Raw genomic sequence first — 21368 nt, 5'->3', positions numbered from 1 at the left:
TTCTTTCTTTCCTTTCTTTCTTTCTTTCTCTCTCTCTTCTTTCTTTCTTCCCTTCCTTTCCTTTCCTTTCTTTCCTTTCTTCTTTTCCTTCCTTCCTTTTCTTTTTTCATTTCTTTTCTTTCTTTCCTTCTTTCTTTCTTTCTCTTTCTTTCTTTCTTTCTTTTTCTTCCCTTCTTTTCTTCTCTCTCTCTCTTTCTTTCTCTTTCTTTCTTTTTTCTTTCTCTCTCTTTCTTTCTCTCTTTCTTTCTCCCTTCCTTCCTTCCTGCCTTCCTTCCTTCCTTCCTTTTCTTCCCTTTCTTTCTTCTTTTTCTTCCTTTCTTTCCTTTCTTTTTTCAAGGTCTTGTTCTCTTGGCCAGACCAGAGTACAGTGGTATGATCATGGCTCACTGCAGTCTCCACCTCTGGAGCTCGAATTATCCTCCCATCTCAGTCCCCAAGAAGCTGGAACTACAGGTGCACACCAGTATGCTCAGCTAATTTAATTTTTTTTGTTGTTTTTTTGTTTTTTTGTTTTTTTTTAGAGATGAGGTGAGGTCTCCCTATGTTGCCCAGGCTGGTCTTGAACTCCTGGGCTCAAGCCATCCTCCTGCCTCGGTCTCCAAAAATACTGAAATCACAGGTGTGAGCCACTTGCCTGGCTCCTGAGAGAAAGGAATTAAAAAATTGTGTGGTTTGGAAGTGGAAGGTTGCTTCTCAGTCATAATACTGTCACCCTATTTCCTTAAGTCCGTCTTGAAAGGCAGGCCACCACTGAGAAGCTTAGGGAGTTAAGACTTAAGAGTGGGTTATGACAACAACCATTATCAAGTACTTTCTTTTCTTTTCTTTCTTTTGTTATACATTTCTTTCTACTACCTACTCTTGCCATTGAATATGTGATGAACTTATAATTTAAGACATTGATAATGATGGATGAAGCAAATTTCCATTTGCTTCAGAATAAACCAGTGGTTAATGATATAGATGAAACAAGATAAACCATGCATTGATTACTATTATAGCTGGTAAATGATACATTGAGATACAATTCACTCTACTTTCTAATGTTGTGTATGCTTGAATCTTTCCATTATAAATATTTCTAAAGCTGGAAATACAATTTTACAAGTGTAATAAACATGTTATTATTTTAAAATACTATGTATTTATTTAATGTTAAAGAATTAAGTGAAAATGTTTGAAGTTTATAGAAAATTTAAAATATCCCCTCGAGTTCTTATCTGTCAAGATAAGACTACTAGCTGTAAGGTGTTAATAGCACAGCTGTCTTCACTTGAATTTTCTGTGGTTGCCATTTCTGGCATGTGCACATTATGCAAAACTATTTATTTGAGCCACTGCACCTGCCTGATTTTTACATTTTTTTAAAGAGATGAGATCTGGCCATGTTGCCAAGGCTGGCCTCAAACTTCTGTCCTCAAGTGATGCTCCCACCTCAGCTGGGACTACAGGTACAAGCCACCACACCGGGTGCAAAACACTATTTAATTTTGAATATGTTACTATCAAAAAATAAAATAATGTTTTTAACCACCTTTTCTTGTGCCGCAGTGTTACGTGGGCCACCACACATAGAGTTACTGTTCCAGCCAATTAAACCAGACTCCCTGGTTTTCTGAAGACATGCATATTTTTACAAGGGAACTAGAAAGGGAATGAGGCAAGCATTTGAACTGAATTCTTTAAAATATAACATGGGGCTGGGCACAGTGGCTCATGTCTGTAATCCCAGCACTTTGGGAGGCCAAGGCATGCGGATCACTTGAAGCCAGGAGTTCGAGACCAGCCTGGCCAACATGGTGAAACCCCATCTCTACTAAAAATACAAAAATTAGCCAGCGTGGTGGTGCACATCTGTAATCCCAGATGCCCGGGAGGCCGAGGCATGAGAATGGCTTGCAGTGAGCCAAGATCATGCCAGTGCACTCCAGCCTGGGCAACAGAGCAAGACTCTGTCTCAAAAAATAAAATTTATATACATAATATGGAAGGGCCTCCGTGGCCAGGCCTGCTGGCAGCTGTTCCTCAGAGGGCCCACGCTGGAGCTGACAGCCTGCCAGGGAGCTGGGCACTTGGAGACGAGGTGGGAGCACTGGGGTCAGCCAGAAATCAAACATGTCAGTGAAGGCCCAGAGCAGCTCAGAAGATAAAATAACAGTCCACTTTATAAACCAACAGTGAAACACTAACAAACAAAGGAAACATTGATAACTCTCTGCTAGATGTTGTGGTTGAAAATAATGTAGATATTGATGGGTTTATTGCCTAGGAGGGAGCCTTGGCTTGCTCTGTCAGCTCATCTTTGAAAAGCACATATTTGAGAGGTTAGACACAATCACTGACAACATGCTTGATCTGGCATACGGACTGACGGACAGGTCAGAGTTGTATTGCCAAATCTGTTTGACAAAATCTATGGGCCATATGACTGAGTACCTGATGGAGTGGCCAGTGCAAGACAATCCGCTGACATGGGCAAGACCACCTAAGCTAGAATAAACAGGAATGCTTTCACTACATTTTACCTATTTTTATAATTATGTCTTAATATAATCAAATAAAAACATGCATGAATGAATGTTATTATGACCAGCTTTACTCTTTTAATTCACCTTGTGTAACTACTGAATTTTGTAGTTCTGAGAACATGCAATTTTTATATTTGTTAAATTAGAAAAAGGTCAGTTAAATATTAGAAAATAATTAATATGATGATACCTTACAAATTTTGCCTCACATTTGTTTAGCAACTTTTAGCAAAACGTTTTCACATGGCCTTATGTCTGCTTACCTAGAAAGTAAATTTTTTAAAAAAGATATTATTATCCCTGTTTTATGTGAGTGAAGGCAAATACCTAAAATGGCTTGTTTAGGGCCATCCAAATAATTAGAAAATCTGTACACACCTGCATAGGTGTTTACTGTAAGGTATATGTTAGACTGAAACTGGAGAAATTATGACTATCTTATAGCAGCAATTAAATCTGACTGCGTATGGACAAAAGCATTTAATTGCTCGGTGAACTGCTTAACTGACAGTTATTAACCTTATACATAAAGATTTCAAAATTTTGATTCAGTGAGAAGTATAAGGTTGAACATAGGCATTACAACACTGCCAAATAAGCTTGATCTCTGTTTTGACTAAGCTAGTAGAATAAACTAAAATTAGATGTCAAAATGAAATAAAATATGAGAATATAAAACTATATATGCTTTTTTGAACTTTTTTTTTTCTTTTCTTTTTTGAGACTGTGTCTCGCTCTGTCGCCCAGGCTGGAGTGCAGTGGCACAACCTCGGCTCACTGCAGCCTCCGCCTCCTGGGTTCAAGCGATTCTCCTCCCTCAGCCTCCCAAGTAGCAGGGATTACAGGCACATGCCACCATGCCCAGCTAATTTTTTGTATTTTTAGTAAAGACGGGATTTCACCGTGTTGGCCAGGCTTGTCTCCAACCGCCTTGGCCTCCCAAAGTGCTGGGATTACAGGCATGAGCCACCACGCCTGGCCTTTTGAACATTTTAAAAACTGTCCTTTCCAAAATAAAAAATTTAAATAACAGCATCCATATACAATTTTTAGGCTTTAAACTTGAGTTGATTAATAGAGAAAGAAATGCTTTGGTTACTGAATGAACTGACTAGAGGAAGGTATTACACAGAAAGCTACTTGGGTTATTACTAATATCAGTGTCTTCTTTTTCTAAAAGGTGATTTTAAAAATCGAGCTGAGATGATAGATTTCAATATCCGGATCAAAAATGTGACAAGAAGTGATGCGGGGAAATATCGTTGTGAAGTTAGTGCCCCATCTGAGCAAGGTCAAAACCTGGAAGAGGACACAGTCACTCTGGAAGTATTAGGTGATGTGCATGCAAATGTGTGACTATGTCTCTCACTTCTTCTCCACCACCCAGCCCTGGGGGCAACCAAGCACTGGTCCATGAACATGCCAGCATCAACTGGGAGCCTCAACCAGTCAAGTTACAGAGACCATAAGCATCACCTTCCCGGCAAGCTCTTGGCCATTTCTCCCCATCCCCTCACTGGCTGCTGAAATTTTAGTAACGCGTTATCACAAAGTATCTCTTTGTTAAAGATGGAGGCAATTCCTAGCGGTCCTACAATGTACATAGGAGTATCTTTCCTGAGGGTTTATTTTTCAGTATTTTTCAGCATATACACAATTTTCCAACCATTTAAAATAGTATCACATGAGATGGTAGAGAAGCAATAACACACACACAAAAAAATAGGCCGAAGGTAGGATTAGAAATCATTTGGTAAATAAAGGAAATTGACATTGATTATGTACCTGATATGTGTTAGCCCTTGTCACATAAGTAATTTTACTTCATCTTCATTAACATTAATATGATTTTTACAGATGAGTAAATGGAATTTAAATGATTTAACAAGGCCATACAGCTAGAAAGTGTCTGGACTAAGATTTTAATCCAGATGAGGTTAACTTCAAAACCAGTATGTTTAGTTTCTGTAAGAATCATGGATAGACTAGGCACAGGGGCTTATGCCTGTAATCCCACCACTTTGTGAGGTTGAAGTGGGAGGATCCCTTGAGGTCAGGAGATTGAGACTAGCCTGGGCAGCATAGTGAGTCCCCTATATCTCTCTCTCTAAAAAAAAAAAAAAAACAGAAAACGAAAAATCCATTTGTGGTGTTGTTATACACCTGTAGTCCCAGCTACTTGGGAGGCTGAGGCCAGAGGATTACTTGAGCCCAGGAGTTCAAGGCTGCAATGAGCTATGATTGTGCCACTGCACTCTAACCTGGGAGACAGCAAGACTTCCTCAAAAAAAAAATAAATAAATAAATAAAAAGAATCACTGATAGATAGTAAAACAGTTCATGATGGTAGTTTGTGGAGGAACATGATCTCTTCTCTTTCATTGGTGGTGTATAATCTACCAAGCAAAGAGACTAAAATAGCTCCCCTTCCTTTTTCATGTTGTTCATGCTCTTTCTGAAATCCTAGTGACGTACTAGCACAGGAGAAATTTACTTCAGAAAACCTTGCAGCAGATCCGGCCAGTTTATTCATTTTCTAGTGTTGTATAACAACTAAATAGGTCTGTAGAGCAAAAGTCCAACAAGAAGACTGGGTATCTGCCCAAAGTATCCCAAGGCTGAAATCAAAGTGTTGACAAGGCTGAGTTCTCATCTACAAGCTATGAGGAAAAATCTGTTTCCAGACTCATTCTTGGTGTTGGCAGATTTCTGTTCCTTGTGGTTGTAGGACCAAAGTCCCTGTTGCATGCTGGATATCAGTTGGTGGACCACACTCAACTCCTAGAGGCCACCACATTCCTTATTACATGGTCCCTTCCATCTTCAATGAAAGAAAAGCATGTCAAATTCTTGTACTTCGTTTTTGTTGTGGCTTTGAGACAAGATTTTGCTCTGTCTTCCAGATCACAGCTTACTACAGCCTCAACCTCCTTGGCTTAAGCGATTCTCCCATCTCAGCCTCCCATCTCAGCTGAGACCATAGGCACACACCACTTCTGTGTGTGTGTGTGTGTGTGTGTATGTGTGTGTGTTTTGTAGAGACACAATCTCGCTGTGTTGCCCAGGCTGGTCTCAAACTCCAGGCCTCAAGTGATCCTCTTGCCTTGGCCTCCCAAAATGCTGTGATTACAGGCATGAGCCACCACACCTAGCCTTCTTGTGCCTTGCATATCTGACTTTTCCTTCTGCAACCAGCCAGAGAAAACTCTCTGCTTTTAAAGGTTCATGTGATTAGGTCAAACCCATTCATGAAATCATCCTATCTTAGGGACAATGGTTTTGGGACCTCAGTTACATTTCCAAAATCTTTCTACTACAGTATCTAAATTAGTGTTTGATTGAATAACTGGGAAAAAAAAAAGTGTATTTTTACCAAGGACTGCAATCTTGGGAGACCACCTTAGAATTTTGGAGTAAAAATATTGTAATCTTGGGAGACCACCTTAGAATACAGCCAGTTCTGGGTTTTCCTGAATAATAAATAGGTCACCTAATGAAGTCTGGTTTACTTTTCAATCCCTGAGATCAGAATAACCATAATAGCTGCACCAGGTATTTTCTAACTTGGCCAGTTCTAGACAGAATGAGATTTATAGTTGAGTACTGGGCCTGAAAAGAATACTCAGGTTTGGCTGGGCATGGTGGCTCATGCCTATAATCCCAGCACTGTGGGAGGCCAAAGCAGGAGGATTGCTTGAGCCTAGGAGTTCAAGACCAGCCTGGGCAACATAGTGAGACCCTTTCTATACAAAAAAAAATTTTTTTAATTAGCTGGTCATGGTGGCTCGAGCCTATATTCCAGCTACTTGGGAGGTTGAGGTGGAAGGATCAATTGCTTGAGCTCGGGAGGTTGAGGCTACAGTAAACCGTGATCACACCGCTTTACTCTAGGCTGTTATAGGGTGAAATTCTGTCTCAAAAAAAAAAAAAAAATCTATCTACACACACACACATACACACGCTCTCTCTCTCTCTCTGTTAGGCTTCTTTTAAATATAATTGGTAATAAACCAATTGAGGAAAACAGTAGAGATTGTTTATCTAATAAAGAATAACTGTTGTATAAGCTAAAGTAATGCTTATTATTGTAAAAGATAAGCCTTTAACTCTCAGTGATTTGATTAACATAGTAAGTTTCTTTCTCACTTAAGTAAAGCCTAAATAGTTGGGACAGTGGTGGAGGAGCTATATTACTTTATTTCATGAAACCATTAGAGACGCAACCTAATATAGGTCTGACATCTTCAATACATGACTTTCCAAGGTCACCATTGTTGTTGACACCTACTTGGTAGTAGGAGGGGGTGGAGGATATGAACAAACATGTGGGAGGTTTTTAATTAGTCGGACCTGGAACTGGGATATATCACTTTTTTCCCACATTCCATTAACCAGAACTCATGTATATGACCCCACCTGGCAACAAGAGTGCTGGGAAACGTGGTCTACTGTGTGTCCGTGAAGAAAGAAGATGGGTTTGTTGGACAAGTAACCAGTCTCTATCCCAGGGTCCAGTAAGCACACATCTTTACCTGGCTATTAAAACCCTTGATTATAGAGACAAAGTCAACAGCTTTAAAGAAAACAAACAACCTTGATTAGCTTATAAATAACCAATATCATCTGACTTCCATTGTTCAGTGGCTCCAGCAGTTCCATCATGTGAAGTACCCTCTTCTGCTCTGAGTGGAACTGTGGTAGAGCTACGATGTCAAGACAAAGAAGGCAATCCAGCTCCTGAATACACATGGTTTAAGGATGGCATCCGTTTGCTAGAAAATCCCAGACTTGGCTCCCAAAGCACCAACAGCTCATACACAATGAACACAAAAACTGGAACTCTGGTAAGGTCATTTCAAGAATTGATAACTGTCTGGCATTTGTATTAAAAAAAATTATTAGAACTTAAGATGATGTTGAATAGAGAAGTGATACCATTGCTTGCTAAATGGAGAGAGGCAGGGGCAGCAGGAAAGATGGCAGCACTTGTACCAAGAAGTGATGGAAAGAGCTACTACAGGAGATGGGAAGAGAAAACAGAGACTGAGGGAGCTGAGTGTCCAAGGACCAGTAAAAGAGCAAAGGGGCAAAGGTTCCTGAAGCAAAGGAGCGAAGGCTGTGTGATTATCTTTTCAGAATTTAAAAAGATTCTAGAATTGATGATCCTATAAATGATACAAATTAAGATTTTCCTACACCCTAAGCTACTTCCTGGTAGTAACTCTGGCTCTTTAAAGGCAATGTTTATTATTTGCTGCTGCAGTGAACTCGCTTGTGATTTAGGAAAGTGCATGAACCCTTTTACCATGGAGACCTTCATTTATATAGGTGGTGTTTCCTAGGAATTAGAAATACCTAGACTACTGAGTACTACCATGTGCCATAAACTTTAAAAAATGCGTGGCCAGGCACGGTGGCTCACGCCTGTAATCCCAGCACATTGGGAGGCACCATGCCTAGTCAATTTTAATGAATTTTGAAAGGAGGATATAATGCTTCATTCCTTTCATCTACAAGTGCACAATAACATTTACAGACTATATCTTCTGATAAACAAGAAAGCAAATTGCTAAAGTGGCTGAATAATGAAGCCTATTGGATGCAGCTACTTCTTAAGCATGGCCACGCTCTGGCCTCTCAGCAGTCAGCAGGTACAATCAGCAGGTCTGAGTGATTTTACACTGAGCAACTGGGCAGAAAAACCTGCTGTCACACTTTGCTATATTTACTTTTCAAATGCATTTTTTTCTCAGGGTAGTTGGTAAAAGCCCCAAGGCAAGTCTGAAAGGATAGATTCACTTTCCTCAGCTAACCTCAACCCTTGAAATAGCTTGTGATGTCAAAGGAATGCACCTGGGTTGAACTAGGATGGGTTCTTATGTGAGAAATGAACAACAAAGGCTCCAGTGTATGGAAGCCAATGACTTCCTTTTAATTACCAGCTATAATATGCTGGAAGATCATTTGGGGTTTTAGTCTAACATATTATTTATTATGTAACCTTGGCCCTGAGTTCATGGTGAATATTCTAAAAGCGTTCTGGCTTTGAGGAGAGTGAGAGATGATTCCATAGAGTGAAAAAAAAGAAAATAAAAGAAAAACAGGAAAACTTCCTCTCCCTCCATTTAGGAGGATCTAAGACAATGACCCTTCAAGGTGACCAGGATTACACTCCCTTTCTTCCCTCCCTCCAGCCCTTTCTTCTTTCCTTCCTTCCTTTCTCCCTCTCTCCCTCCCTCTCTTCATTCCTTTCTCCCTCCCTCCCTCCCTCTCTTCCTTCCTTTCTCCCTCTCTTCCTTCCTTTCTCCCTCCCTCCCTCCCTCTCTTCTTTCTTTTCTCCTCTTCTTCCTTTTTGTCTGCCCTCATTCCTTCCAAATATCCTCCAAGGGGATAAAACTACTGATAAAAATAATGAAGTATATTATATCTTAGCTTTTGGTTGCTTTGACAGGGATGGGAAGGAGGAAGGTCTGGCTTTTCTTTTCAAATTTTAAAAAATTCTAGAATTGATAGAATCGACAATCCTATAAACCCATACCAATTAAGATTTTCCTAGGCCCTAAGCTACTTCCTGGTAGTAACTGGCTCTTTAAAGTATTTATTGTTGGCTGCTGCAGTGAACTCGCTTGTGACTTAGGAAAGTGCATTAACCCTTTTACCAGGGAGGCCTGCCCTTCATTTATAAATGATGTTTCCTAGGAATTAGAAATACCTAGACTACTTAATACTACCATGTGTTATGAACTTTAAAAAATGCTCACTGCCTTCCTAACTGTACTGCTTTCATGGTAAAAAAATTAAAAAAATAAAAAAATAAAGGAACTTCCCCGTAGGCATTTTATCTTTGTTCTTTGTCAAATTAAGCAAAAGTCTAGCTTAAACTCCTTGAAGTCATGGAGACTTTTAAATTCATAGTAAAGATAGAAAGTCTCAAATTTTTAAAAGAAAGACAAACTTAAAGCTAAAACTTGAGGGACAGGGTTATTTAAAAAGTCTACTTGTAGATCTATGACTTAAAAATACATATTTTTGCATCCACAAATAGCAATTTAATACTGTTTCCAAACTGGATACTGGAGAATATTCCTGTGAAGCCCGCAATTCTGTTGGATATCGCAGGTGTCCTGGGAAACGAATGCAAGTAGGTAAGCATGAAATATTGGGAGGAACAAATGGTTTTCAATTAGACTGTGAATTCCAGCATTTGGGGGTAGAAGGAGCAAGGAGCAGGACATGTCTGAGTGACTTGAAGGATAAACAGGAGAGAATGATTAAAATTAACTTGATATGATGTGTTGCAAAGAAGCAAAGATGCTGTTTTTAAGCTATCTCCCAAATAAGCCAAAAATACTTAGTATTGTATTTAACCACTGTTTTTAGTTTTTTAAATAATTGTTTTTAAAATACATTCTTCTGGGTAATCTTTCTCTCAATTAAAAGCTAAGTATCTTGTAGTCTAAATTGTTGAAGGTCCAGAAGTTTGAATTTCTGATATTTTTAAAATTCAGGAATGCATATCACTGATATTAGCCACCAAATTAATTCAGGTGTTGACATTTACAGTCAACATAGCAGTTATTTAAGTAATCAGAAAGTATCCCTTTCAATGCTGCTTTGAAATTATCATTTAAAAAATTCATCACAACATGTTTAAAAATTAAGACATTGTTTTCTTAGTTTCATTTATTCACATATGTCCTCATGGGTTTTTCTTTTGTTGTTGTTGTTTTTGTTTTTTGTTTTTTTGAGACAGAGTCTTCGTCTGTTGCCCAGGCTGGAGTGCAGTGTCGTGATCTCGGCTCACTGCAACCTCTGCCTCCCAGGTTCAAGCAATTCTCCTGCCTCAGCCTCCCAAGTAGCTGGGATTATAGGCGCACCCAGCTAATTGTGGTATTTTTAGTAGAGACAGGGTTTCACCACGTTAATCAGGCTGGTCGCAAACTCCTGACCACAGGTGATCCACCCACCTCAGCCTCACAAAGTGCTGGGATTACAAGTGTGAGCCACCGCGCCCGGCCTGTCCTCATGGTTTTTACCATTACCTTGTATTACCAGCACAATTTCTGTTTATTTTTCCTTCCACTTAAATGGTCCTGTTTAATTTAAACGTCTGCCTTTGCCTTCTCTTAAGGAATCATATCCGGGAAGTCATGGTTTTGATGTATTAGTTACTTTTTCTTAGCACACAATAAATGCATAATGAATAAAATTTAAATGTTTGTTTCTCCACAAGGACCACTTTAATTTGGACATGATTCTCACATATCTACTCTTTCTAAATACAAGTTAGCTTAGAAGTTAAAATTAGTTTGTTTAATGCTCATCCATTGATCCGAGGTGTTTTGTGTTCTTGGTTGGGACTTACATCTTTTGAAATACATACACATTCATAAATTCATTTTTTTGGTTTTCTTTGTGAATTATAACTATTTTCACATGTAACCAAAATTAGAATGTGTTAACTGTCCTAAAGAAATTTTTTCAAAGTGCAGGATTTGTTGGTTGTTTTTGGTACTGACTCACTGTAAAACTCCAGCAGACTCTACTCACATGAGCCTTTCAGCAGTTTAGTTCCTTTTCTTTCAGTCAGAAAAATGGTACCTTCCTTTTATAGAGACTTTTTTTTCCAAAAAAAAAGAAATCACAAAATATTTTCATATTTAATGTTATATTTTCTCTACAGTGAGGCATAATACGGCTGTATGACTTGCTCAACATCACAGAAAATGGTGAACAGGATGTAAGAAGTTAACTTACTCCTAATCTATTATTCCTCTATCTCCCATTTCGTTGAAGAAAAATAACATAAAATTCATACCACGACTTAGCATTTACAGGACAAGACAATTTTTTGTCAGTATTTCCTTTTAGGGTGAATCCTTCCTTCATAGATGTTAAATTCATTGACAAACTACAAGACAGTTTTTTTTGGTCAGGTAATAGCCCTTACTTTGAATGCTTCATAGATGTCAAATTTATTTACTACTACAACGTAAATAGAAGGCACACTTTGGTTCTCAGGAATTTCACTTATTGATTTGACTTTGCCTAAGATTATGATTACTGTAGATTTTTTCTCTATCTGCTCTTTTTAATCCAAGTAAATAAAAAGCCAAATCTTACTGACCTCTCAATACCCAAGCAAACTGAGTTTATACCAAACAATAATTAATGTTTTCTACTCTGGTCAAGTTACTTAACCTTTCAAAAGATTTATCAAGTTTTCTTTTTTTAAAAAAAAATCAATTAATATTTTGGAGGTATTTAAGAAAATTAATAACACACTTGGCATTAGGAAAGAATTTTGAGACCTGAAGTTTTTATAATAAGCAGATTCACTTAAACAGTATCTTTAAAAAGATCATTTCCAAAATGTGCATTGCTTTAAAATATTTAAATTATTTTTGAGAAAATGCTACCTAATATTTTCTCTAGGTTATTTAATCATATGCTAATTAAAACTTGTTTTTTAAAATGGGAACTCTTTGAAGAATTGCTCCTTTAATAAATACATGGGAAGTATCTAAATGGCAGAAGAGTGTGGCTCATAAAATCCTCACGGACAAGATGGAGAGATATGGTCCAAACAATGTTTTGGTGGATCCACACGCAGTTGAATCCCATGCTCAAAGAATGTTAATCAATTGTGTTGTATGACGGGAGGTGCCTACTAGACTGGTACATAGTTCTTTCCTAAACAAATCCACGTTCATCATGTTATTAATGACTTGAATGAGAGTATTTTTAATAAAATTCTCAATTTGCAGAAATGTTAAGCTTGGAAGGTTAATAATGTAATTATTGCTGGGCGCGGTGGCTCAAGCCTGTAATCCCAGCACTTTGGGAGGCCGAAACGGGTGGATCACGAGGTCAGGAGATCGAGACCATCCTGGCTAACACGGTGAAACCCCGTCTCTACTAAAAAATACAAAAAACTAGCCGGGCGAGGTGGCGGGCGCCTGTAGTCCCAGCTACTCGGGAGGCTGAGGCAGGAGAATGGCGTAAACCCGGGAGGCGGAGCTTGCAGTGAGCTGAGATCCGGCCACTGCACTCCAGCCTGGGCGACAGAGCGATACTCTGTCTCAAAAAAAAAGTAATTATTATTAATAATTTTTTATTAATTATATTATTAATAATAATACATTATAATTAATGCATTATTGGGCAACAGAATCAATCTGGGAAGAATCACAGTAGTTATTTCCAAACTTGGGTCCAAAAAATCCAGTTACATTACATTAGAGGATGGATGCCTTAACAGCCATAGGAAAAGCCTCAGAGAATTTAATTCATTTGTCATAAATGGGATGACAGTTTAGTTGCATATATGTATATGGCTGTATGCACACATACACACACACCCATATAATTCAAAAAGGAAGGTATTTCTTACACTTAGTTTTACAGAATAACAATGATGTGCTTTTTTTTAAGACAGTCTCTCTCTGTCACCTAGACTGGAGAGAAGTAGTGCAGTCATAGTTCACTATAATCTCAAACTCCTGGGCTCAAGTGATCCTCCAGCCTCAGCCTCCTGAGTATCTGGGGTTCCAGGAATGCACCACCATACCCGGCTAATTTTTTCTTATTTTTTATTTTTTAGAGATAGATTCTTGCTCTGTTGCCTAGGCTGGTCTCAAATTCCTAGCCTCAAGCAGTCCTCCCACCTCAGCCTCCTGAGTAGCTGGGATTACAGGCATGAGCCAACATGCCTGGCACCACATGCTTTCTTTGATGCCGAGTTTTTCATTATTTGTGAAATTGACACAGATGATGATGTAGAAGAATTTTAAGTAAGATGTGGGGTAGGGAGTGGCAGTAGAATACTTGAACTCATTGAACTTCAAAGATCGCTTCCGGTCTTTTAATCCTGTGAATTATTACACATCTCCAAATGAATGCAAAAGAATAGCACACATTTTATTTTTTAATCTGAGAAGTTTTTAAAATTTAGTATTTTCCCAAAGCTTAAGTTCTGTTAATATGTTTAATCAATTTTGAACCATGTCTTAGAAGTGAGTTAGTTGAATAGGCTTCAAAATCATTAAAGTATGCTTTATGATATAGCCGCAAAGGGGACTTTTTTTTTTTTTTTTTTTTTTAAGACAGAGTCTTGCTCTGTCGCCCAGGCTGGAGTGCAGTGGCCGGATCTCAGCTCACTGCAACCTCCAGGGACCTTTTTTTGAACCTTTTCAATTTAATGACTGCATCAGTCCGTGTAATCCACATAAATTTATGCATAGTTTATTTTGCATTCCAGATGATCTCAACATAAGTGGCATCATAGCAGCCGTAGTAGTTGTGGCCTTAGTGATCTCCGTTTGTGGCCTTGGTGTGTGCTATGCTCAGAGGAAAGGCTACTTTTCAAGTAAGTGAATTTCACCCTTCTTTGGCAGATAACTTTCTATGGCTATGGAGTTTATTTATGAGATATTGTTTCTCCTAGGAAGTTTTTTTTTTGTTTTTTTTTGTTTTTTTTTCCCAGACAGTCTTGCTCTGTCGCCTAGGCTGGAGTGCAGTGGTGGCAAAATCTCCACTCAATGCAACCTCCACCTCCCAGGTTCAGGTGATTCTCATGTCTCAGCCTCCCAAATAGTTGGGATTACAAGCGTGCACCAACACACCCAGCTCTTGTATTTTTAGTAGAGATGGGGTTTCCCTGTAGAGATGGCCAGGCTGGTCTCGAACTCCTGGCCTCAAGTGATCTGCCCGCCTTGGCCTCCCAAAGTGCTGGGATTACAGGTGTGAGCTGTCGTGCCCGGCCCTCTCCTAGGAAGTTCTAACAAACTCTGGAGAATATTGTTCACTTATTTTCTGCTATAGAAAATGTTCAGGATGACATGCAGGTGGCTTATGAAACACCTTGGCAAACCTAGGGAGAAAAGGCAGAACTGCCTAGTTGCAAATTCCAGGGAGTACCACAGAATACGCAAGAGATCCTTGGAGTGGTGCAGTGCAGCGAGACAGAGATATTCAACACGAACAGATATTTATAGTATCTTTGCATGTTTTTAAGATTTTTTTTTTTTTGAAAGAGTCTTGCTCTGTCACCCAGGCTGGAGTGCGGTGGCGCAATCTCGGCTCACTGCAAGCTCCGTCTCCTGGGTTCACGCCATTCTCCTGCCTCAGCCTCCTGAGTAGCTGGGACTAAAGGCACCTGCCACTATGCCTGGCTAATTTTTGTATTTTTAGTAGAGATGGGGTTTCACCGTGTTAGCCAGGATGGTGTTGATCTCCTGACCTCGTGATCCACCCTCCCAAAGTGGCCTCCCAAAGTGCTGGGAGTACAGGTGTGAGCCAGCATGCCCGGCCAATATCTTTTTATTTTAAGTTAGGAACCGTATATCTCAAGATATAAGTTGATTTCAAATTTATAAAGAAATTTCATTGAAATAAATAAGTGAAATATTTCATCAGTGTAGAACAGTGAAGTGTTGATTATTAAACGTAGGACAACTGTATTTAGAAGAGAATTGTTCAGCTGGGTGTGGTGGCTCACGCCTGTAATCCTACCACTTTGGGAGGCTGAGGCAGGTGGATCACTTGAGGTCAGGAGTTCGAGACCAGCCTGGCCAACATGGTGAAACACTGTCTCTACTAAAAATACAAAAATTAGCCAGGAATGGTGGCATGCACCTGTAGTCCCAGCTACTCGGGAGGCTGAAGCAGAGGAATCACTTGAACCTGGGAGGTGGAGGTTGCAGTGAGCCAAGATTGTGCCACTCCACTCCAGCCTGGGCGAAAAAGCAAGACTCCGTTGCAAAAGAAAAAAAACAAAAAAGAGAATTGTTCAGTCAAAACTAGAAACCTATTGTATTTATGAGAACTACTTCTGTACACAGTTTTGAATTCTTCAAATTTAGACCTTTTGTAACTTCACACCTCCATTTGATGATGCAATAGGTTTGATGTAAATGGGTGAGATTTAAAAATGTTTTATTCTCTTAATGCATTTCTTCACTCTCTAATATTATTGGAGAGCTCAGAAGCTGCAGCACTCTATCAGGTCCACTGGCAATAGTGTATAAAATAAAAATTTTAATTGAATTATAAATTTATAGCATATACAAGTTCTAGACCCATTGTTTTACAGCAAACATTAATTTTGGAATTTAGATTTTTAAAACAATTCTTTTTTTTTTTTGAGACAGGGTCTTACTCTGTCACCCATGCTGAGTGCAGTGGTGTGATCATGGCTCACTGCAGCCTTGACTTTCCAGGCTCAAGAGGTCCTCCCACCTCAGCCTTCTCAAGTAGCTGGGACTATAGGCACATACCACCACGCCTGGCTAATTTTCTTTTATTTTTTGTGGAGACAGGTTCTTGCTCTGTTGCTCAGGCTGGTATCAAACTCCTGGGATCAAGCAATCCTCCCACCCCAGCCTCCCAAAATGCTAGGATTACAGGTATGAGCCACCACTCCTGGCCTTAAAAAAAATATTTTGTGCCAAAATAAAACTTAAATATAAAATGTGTTCCTAATAATACCTACAGTTAGGTATTATGTCTCATAAAATGTTTCCATGGACATGGATTCCAAGAGATGCCCTATAATTAAGAATAACTGGGCTGGGTGTAGTGGCTCACACTTGCATTCCCAACACTTCAGGAGGCCGAGGAGGGAGGATCACTTGAGTCCAGGACTTCAAGACCAGCCTGGGCAACATAGGGAGACCCTTTCTTTACAAAAAATAAAAAATAAGCCAGGCATAGTTGCACACACCTTTAGTCCCAGCTACTCAGAAGGCTAAAGTAGGAGGACTACTTAGCCCAGAAGGTCAAGGCTGCAGTGAGTTGTAATCTCACCACTGCACTCCAAGCTGGATAACAGAGCAAGACACTGACCAAACAAACAAAAAGAGCTGCTCTGTCAATTAATACTTGTTCAGTGCTTCAGTGTAGTCCACTGCAATGTAACTTTATGAATTGAATCCAGCTGTGTCCCCCTGCTGGTCATCAGTGAAAGTACAAACAAATAAGATGACTCTTTCAAAACTCTTGTCATCTTTATACCCTAAAAGAATACCGGTCTGAGTTTTTTAACGAGGAGTTAGTAAATAAATTTTCCTAAAGTACTGAATTAATTAAAAGTTGACTTGAATATTAGGGGTTCGTTACCTAAGAATGTTACTCTCATTTTCATCTAGCAGAAAAATCTATCCAAGAGAACCATATTCTTGAACTTACGTTTAGGACAGAGGTTGGCAGACTAATACCTGTGGACCAAATCTGCCCTCCCCACCTATTTTTCTATGGCCTATGAACAAAAATAGCTTTACAGATGAACATTTACAATCTATTTGATGATAGGGACTACTGACTTTGAACCCCAATTAAAGAGAAATGTTATCTTCCCCAAAAGAATTCCATTTCTCTAACTAGTAGGCCTGCTTTTCAAGATTTTTATTATTATTATTATTATTATTTTTATTATATTTTTTATTTTACCCTTAAAAATGTTTGGAAATTTGTTTGCTCTCTTGTTATCTAAGTACCTACATAGTATCCTCTTGGCCCCAAAGCCTAAAATGGTTGCTGTATGGCTCTTTACCAAAAGAGGTTGCCAACTCTTAACTTAGAAGGTATAAATGTCAACAAGATTAAAATTAATAAAAATAAATTAAACCCAAACTCATTTTAATATGAATCTGTATCGTACCATAATAACCCTTGCATTAATGATACATATTTTTTCTTTTGTAGAAGAAACCTCCTTCCAGTAAGTATACTTTCCTACAATGCATGTCTTTCCTCTATGTCAACTACTTTTCTATTAATCATCTGCTTAAAGTCAAAAGAGGGAAGTTGGGTTATTTGTGTAGATTTACTCTCCCAAGAAGTTACTCAAGTTTATCAAGAAATACATCTGTATTAGGCTGTTCAGCAAGCTTTAATAACTTGCTGATCTGTTGGATGTGGGCTGTGAGAGAAACAGAGAAATACCCGAGATGGGGTAGTTTATTTTAAAAAGAGGTTTAATTGGCTCACGGTTCTGAAAGTTGTACCAGCCTGGCACCAACAGTGCTTGGCTTTTGGGGAGGCCTCAGGAAGCTTTTACTCATGGCTGAAGGCGAAGCAGGAGCAGGTACGTCACATGGCAAAAGCGGGAGCAAGGTTGGGGAGGTGCCATATACTTTTAAACAACCAGATCTCAAGAAAACTCAGTCACTATTCTGAGGACAGTATCAAGGGGGTGGTACTAAACCATTCATGAGAAATCCGCCCCTCCATGATCTCATCAGCTCCCACAGGCACCACCTCCAACACTGGGTATTACAATTCAACATAAGATTTGGGTGAGGCAAATATCCAGACTCTATCAACATCACACTTCACACTTCATACCTACTTGTAAATGATAGTACAGAGAGAATGATGATTACCCAGACAAGAAAAATGGTCACTAATTTGATTTCATAAGCATATCTATAAACTAATTTAAAAAAAAATTCACTGTATTTTGCTAAATTGAAATTTTTCACATAAAATTTTAGTTAACAGTCATTTTTTATATTAATTGAATACCAATTTTGCGCCTAACACTGTTCTAAGGACTGGGGATACAGCAGTGAACAAAACAAGCCAAAAACCCCACAAAACTCTGCCTTATGGAGCTTACATTCTAGTAGAGAAAGGCAGAAAATAAACAGATAGTAGTATATAGTATATCAGAATATAGTATATCAGATGGTGGTATTATGGAGAAAAATAAAACGAATAAGAGAATATAGAATACAAAGGGTAGGAGTGGAAATTGTAATTTCAAATAGGGTGGTCGGGAAGGATCTCACTAATAAGGGATTTTTGAGAAAGGCCAGAAGACGGTGAGGAAGCAAGTTGTGCAAATAAGAATGAGAAGAGCGTTCAGGCAGAGGGGAGAGAGCAAACTGAAAGATCCTGAGGCCAGGCAAGCCTAGAGCATCTGAGGAATGTCAGCGGGACCAGGGTGGCTGGAACAGAGTGAGAGAAACAGAGGAGATGAGTGTACACAAGTAGCGGTGGGGGCAGACTGTATGGAGTCCCTTTTAGGTGGTTGTGAGGAGTCTGGCTTTGGTCTGAGTAAGATAGAAAGTCACTGGAGGGCATTAAGCAGAGGAGTGGCATCATCTTAATTTTTCAAAACTCACACTGGCTTCTCTGTTAAGAATAAACTATGAGATGACAAAAGGTGGAAGCAGGGAGATCAGTTAGCAAACTACCACACTAAGTGAGGCAAGAGAAAACGGCGGCTGGTACGAAAGCAGTAGTGTTGGAGATGCTGAGAAGTGACAGTGTTTTGGATATAATGTTTTAATAACTTGCTGATCTGTTGGATGTGGGTTGTGAGAGAAACAGAAAAATGGAAGATGGCTTTGAGGTTATGAGAAGGATGGAATTACCACTTACGGAAGTGTGGAAGATTTTAAGAGGAGAGAGTTTGGGAGTGGTGATGGGGATAAGCGGAGAGGTTGGAGTGGTTGAAATTTTAATATTTGATATGCTTATCTGATTTCAAGTAGAGGTAATCAGTAAGTAACTGAATATTCAAAATCTAGAGTTTGGGGAAATAACTGGAAATAGAATTGTAGGAGTCATTGGTACATGAAATATGGATGAGCTCCCCAAAGCCCTGCAGTTTGTACTTGTTTTATGACTGTCCTTCTTGTATGTATGGATGTGGCAGACCCACCTTTGGCTCCATAGGTGTAGAGAGAAGATGGATGACAAACTATCTGAGGCCATGGCAGTTGGGAGTGGAGAAGATATACTGAAGCCATGGCTTCAGTTTGTCATCTCCTAATTCCTTTGAAGAATCGGCTGCCGTTGACTTGTTGTTCCCAGATTTCTGGCTCAATCCTGGTCTCTCAGTCTCGTAAGATCCTAATATAAGTCTAGGTTGAAGTTCAAATTATCAAGAACTAGCAGTAACAAACCCAGTGAGTTCAGAAGGGCACAGTAGCCTGAAAGTGTTGCTACTTCCAGGTGATTGTGAGGACTTCCGCTTTTATTGAGTGACACAGAAAGTAACTGGAAGGTTTTGAGCAGAGTGGAGACATCATCTTACATTAAGTGGGAAGGGTAACATTGCTGCAGTGAGGAAGGTTATTCTTCCATCAATATCTCTAGCAAATCAAGTAGTAATCTGGTGGGGAGTAACTTCATTCCTAGACATATGCCCTGACATTCATTAAATCTGTGGCCTTCAAAATATGTTGAATGACAAAATGGATGACTGGAACCCTAGTCACCATGTAAAAGTTTTCCATGGAAAAACAAATTTTGAGATTATAATAGTCAAGCTTTCAAAATGTTAAATGTTAATATATTAAATTAAAAGTTAGTAAGTCTCTGGTTTGTGCATTCCACAAAAACCTTTCTTTAGTATACCAGCCATAAGCTACATTTGCGTGCGCAAGGCTTCAAACTGATGTTCTGTTGCATGAGTTTCTCTGTGAATATTGTCTGTAAATATAAGGAATTCAGCAAGAATTGTTGTCTTGTTTTCTACCTAAGATATATGTTCATGTTCTTGCTGAGAAAATGTATGGAAGTAAAATTAACTAAAAGAGCATATATGTTCCAGATTGAAGTGATAATGCAGTAAATATTGTCTTTTATATTCCACAAACAGGAAGAGTAATTCTTCATCTAAAGCCACGACAATGAGTGAAAATGTGAGTATTTTTAAAGCATATTTATAGAATGAATGTGTTTAGGGAATAGGGCAGGGAAATGACTTATATGGACTTTGTGAATTTTCACTTTTAAAACACTTTGCACCAGTGTCTATCACTGGTGTTTAAAAGGAGCTAAGTAGATGTTAGCTTCTGTACCCTGTCTAGGATGGCATGATAAAGATACCTGGCATTTCCAATTGCAGAAGTGATCTTTAATCATATCATGATTTGTTTCACGGTATTTTCTATAATTAGTCTGTCTTCTTAGTATCACTAGGTCTGGCATTATCGGCTCTCTTTGACAGATGAGTAAATTAAAACACAGGATCTTACAGGATAACAGTGGTGGAGCTAGGACTCAGGCCCTTTTCTTCCCTGTAGCTTGACCAAGCAGAGTGGTTCCAGCAGATCTGTGGTTCTAGCACTCACCTTTGGTTATGTGAAGTACTTGGAACATTTTAGGGCTAGGCAATGTCTTAGTCATTTGGGCTGCAATAACAAAAATACCATACACTGGGTAATTTACAAACAACAAATTTATTTTCAGTTTTGGAGGCCGGGAAGTCCACAGTCAAGGCGCCAGTAGATTCAATGTCTAGTGAGAGCCTGTTCCTCATAGATGGAATCTTCCTGCTGTGTCGTCACACAGCAGCAGGGGCAAAACAAGCACCCTCCAGCCTCTTTGATAAGGGCACTAGTTCCATTCATGAAGGTCCTGCCCTCATCACCTGATCACCTCCTAAAGGCGCCACCTCTTAATATTGTTGCATTAGGGATTAGGTTTCAACATATGAATGTTGGGTGACACAAACATTCAGACCAGAGCACAGAATATCCTGTTATAATTGAAAGGAACATTTCAGAAATGTTTGAAAAGACGCAGTAATTACCTAACTCAGAGGGTTTAAGGAACATAGACATTTGGACCCTTTGTAAACACTACATTGATGCAGCAAATACCATTATTACTCAGATTTTGTAGCTCTTTGGATGGATATCCAGCCTTCTGGATGATTTTCTCAGGAATATAGTGGGTTGGGGTGGGGGGAGTTCCTATGGTTTTAGAGGCCTAAGTCGTTTCTTGAGAAACAAAGCATGGGTTCTCAGAAACACTTTACTCATCTATGGCAGGGATTCTCTCAGATTTCCTCTCAGTAGAGTCTGGAGGGTGGGGCAGGGTGGG

At 39.1% G+C, this 21368-nt stretch overlaps 1 protein-coding gene across 3 annotated transcripts in view; it reads left to right on the top strand.

The window, feature by feature from the left end:
* Positions 1-21368, top strand: part of JAM2 (junctional adhesion molecule 2) — an 80300-nt gene that overhangs the window by 54591 nt on the left and 4341 nt on the right. For all 3 annotated transcript variants that reach the window (XM_011926521.1, XM_011926520.1, XM_011926518.1), the window contains 6 exons: positions 3709-3861; positions 7170-7372; positions 9574-9673; positions 13789-13896; positions 17232-17247; positions 20140-20182. In XM_011926521.1, the coding sequence (XP_011781911.1) occupies positions 3709-3861; positions 7170-7372; positions 9574-9673; positions 13789-13896; positions 17232-17247; positions 20140-20182 (623 nt within the window). The remainder of the gene's footprint in view (positions 1-3708; positions 3862-7169; positions 7373-9573; positions 9674-13788; positions 13897-17231; positions 17248-20139; positions 20183-21368) is intronic.

This window comes from Colobus angolensis, unplaced genomic scaffold (assembly GCF_000951035.1).
Source record: "Colobus angolensis palliatus isolate OR3802 unplaced genomic scaffold, Cang.pa_1.0 Scaffold69, whole genome shotgun sequence".
Lineage (NCBI taxonomy): Eukaryota > Metazoa > Chordata > Mammalia > Primates > Cercopithecidae > Colobus > Colobus angolensis.
The sequence above is the reverse complement of the archived record's forward strand: the minus strand, read 5'-3'. Positions and strand labels throughout refer to the sequence as shown.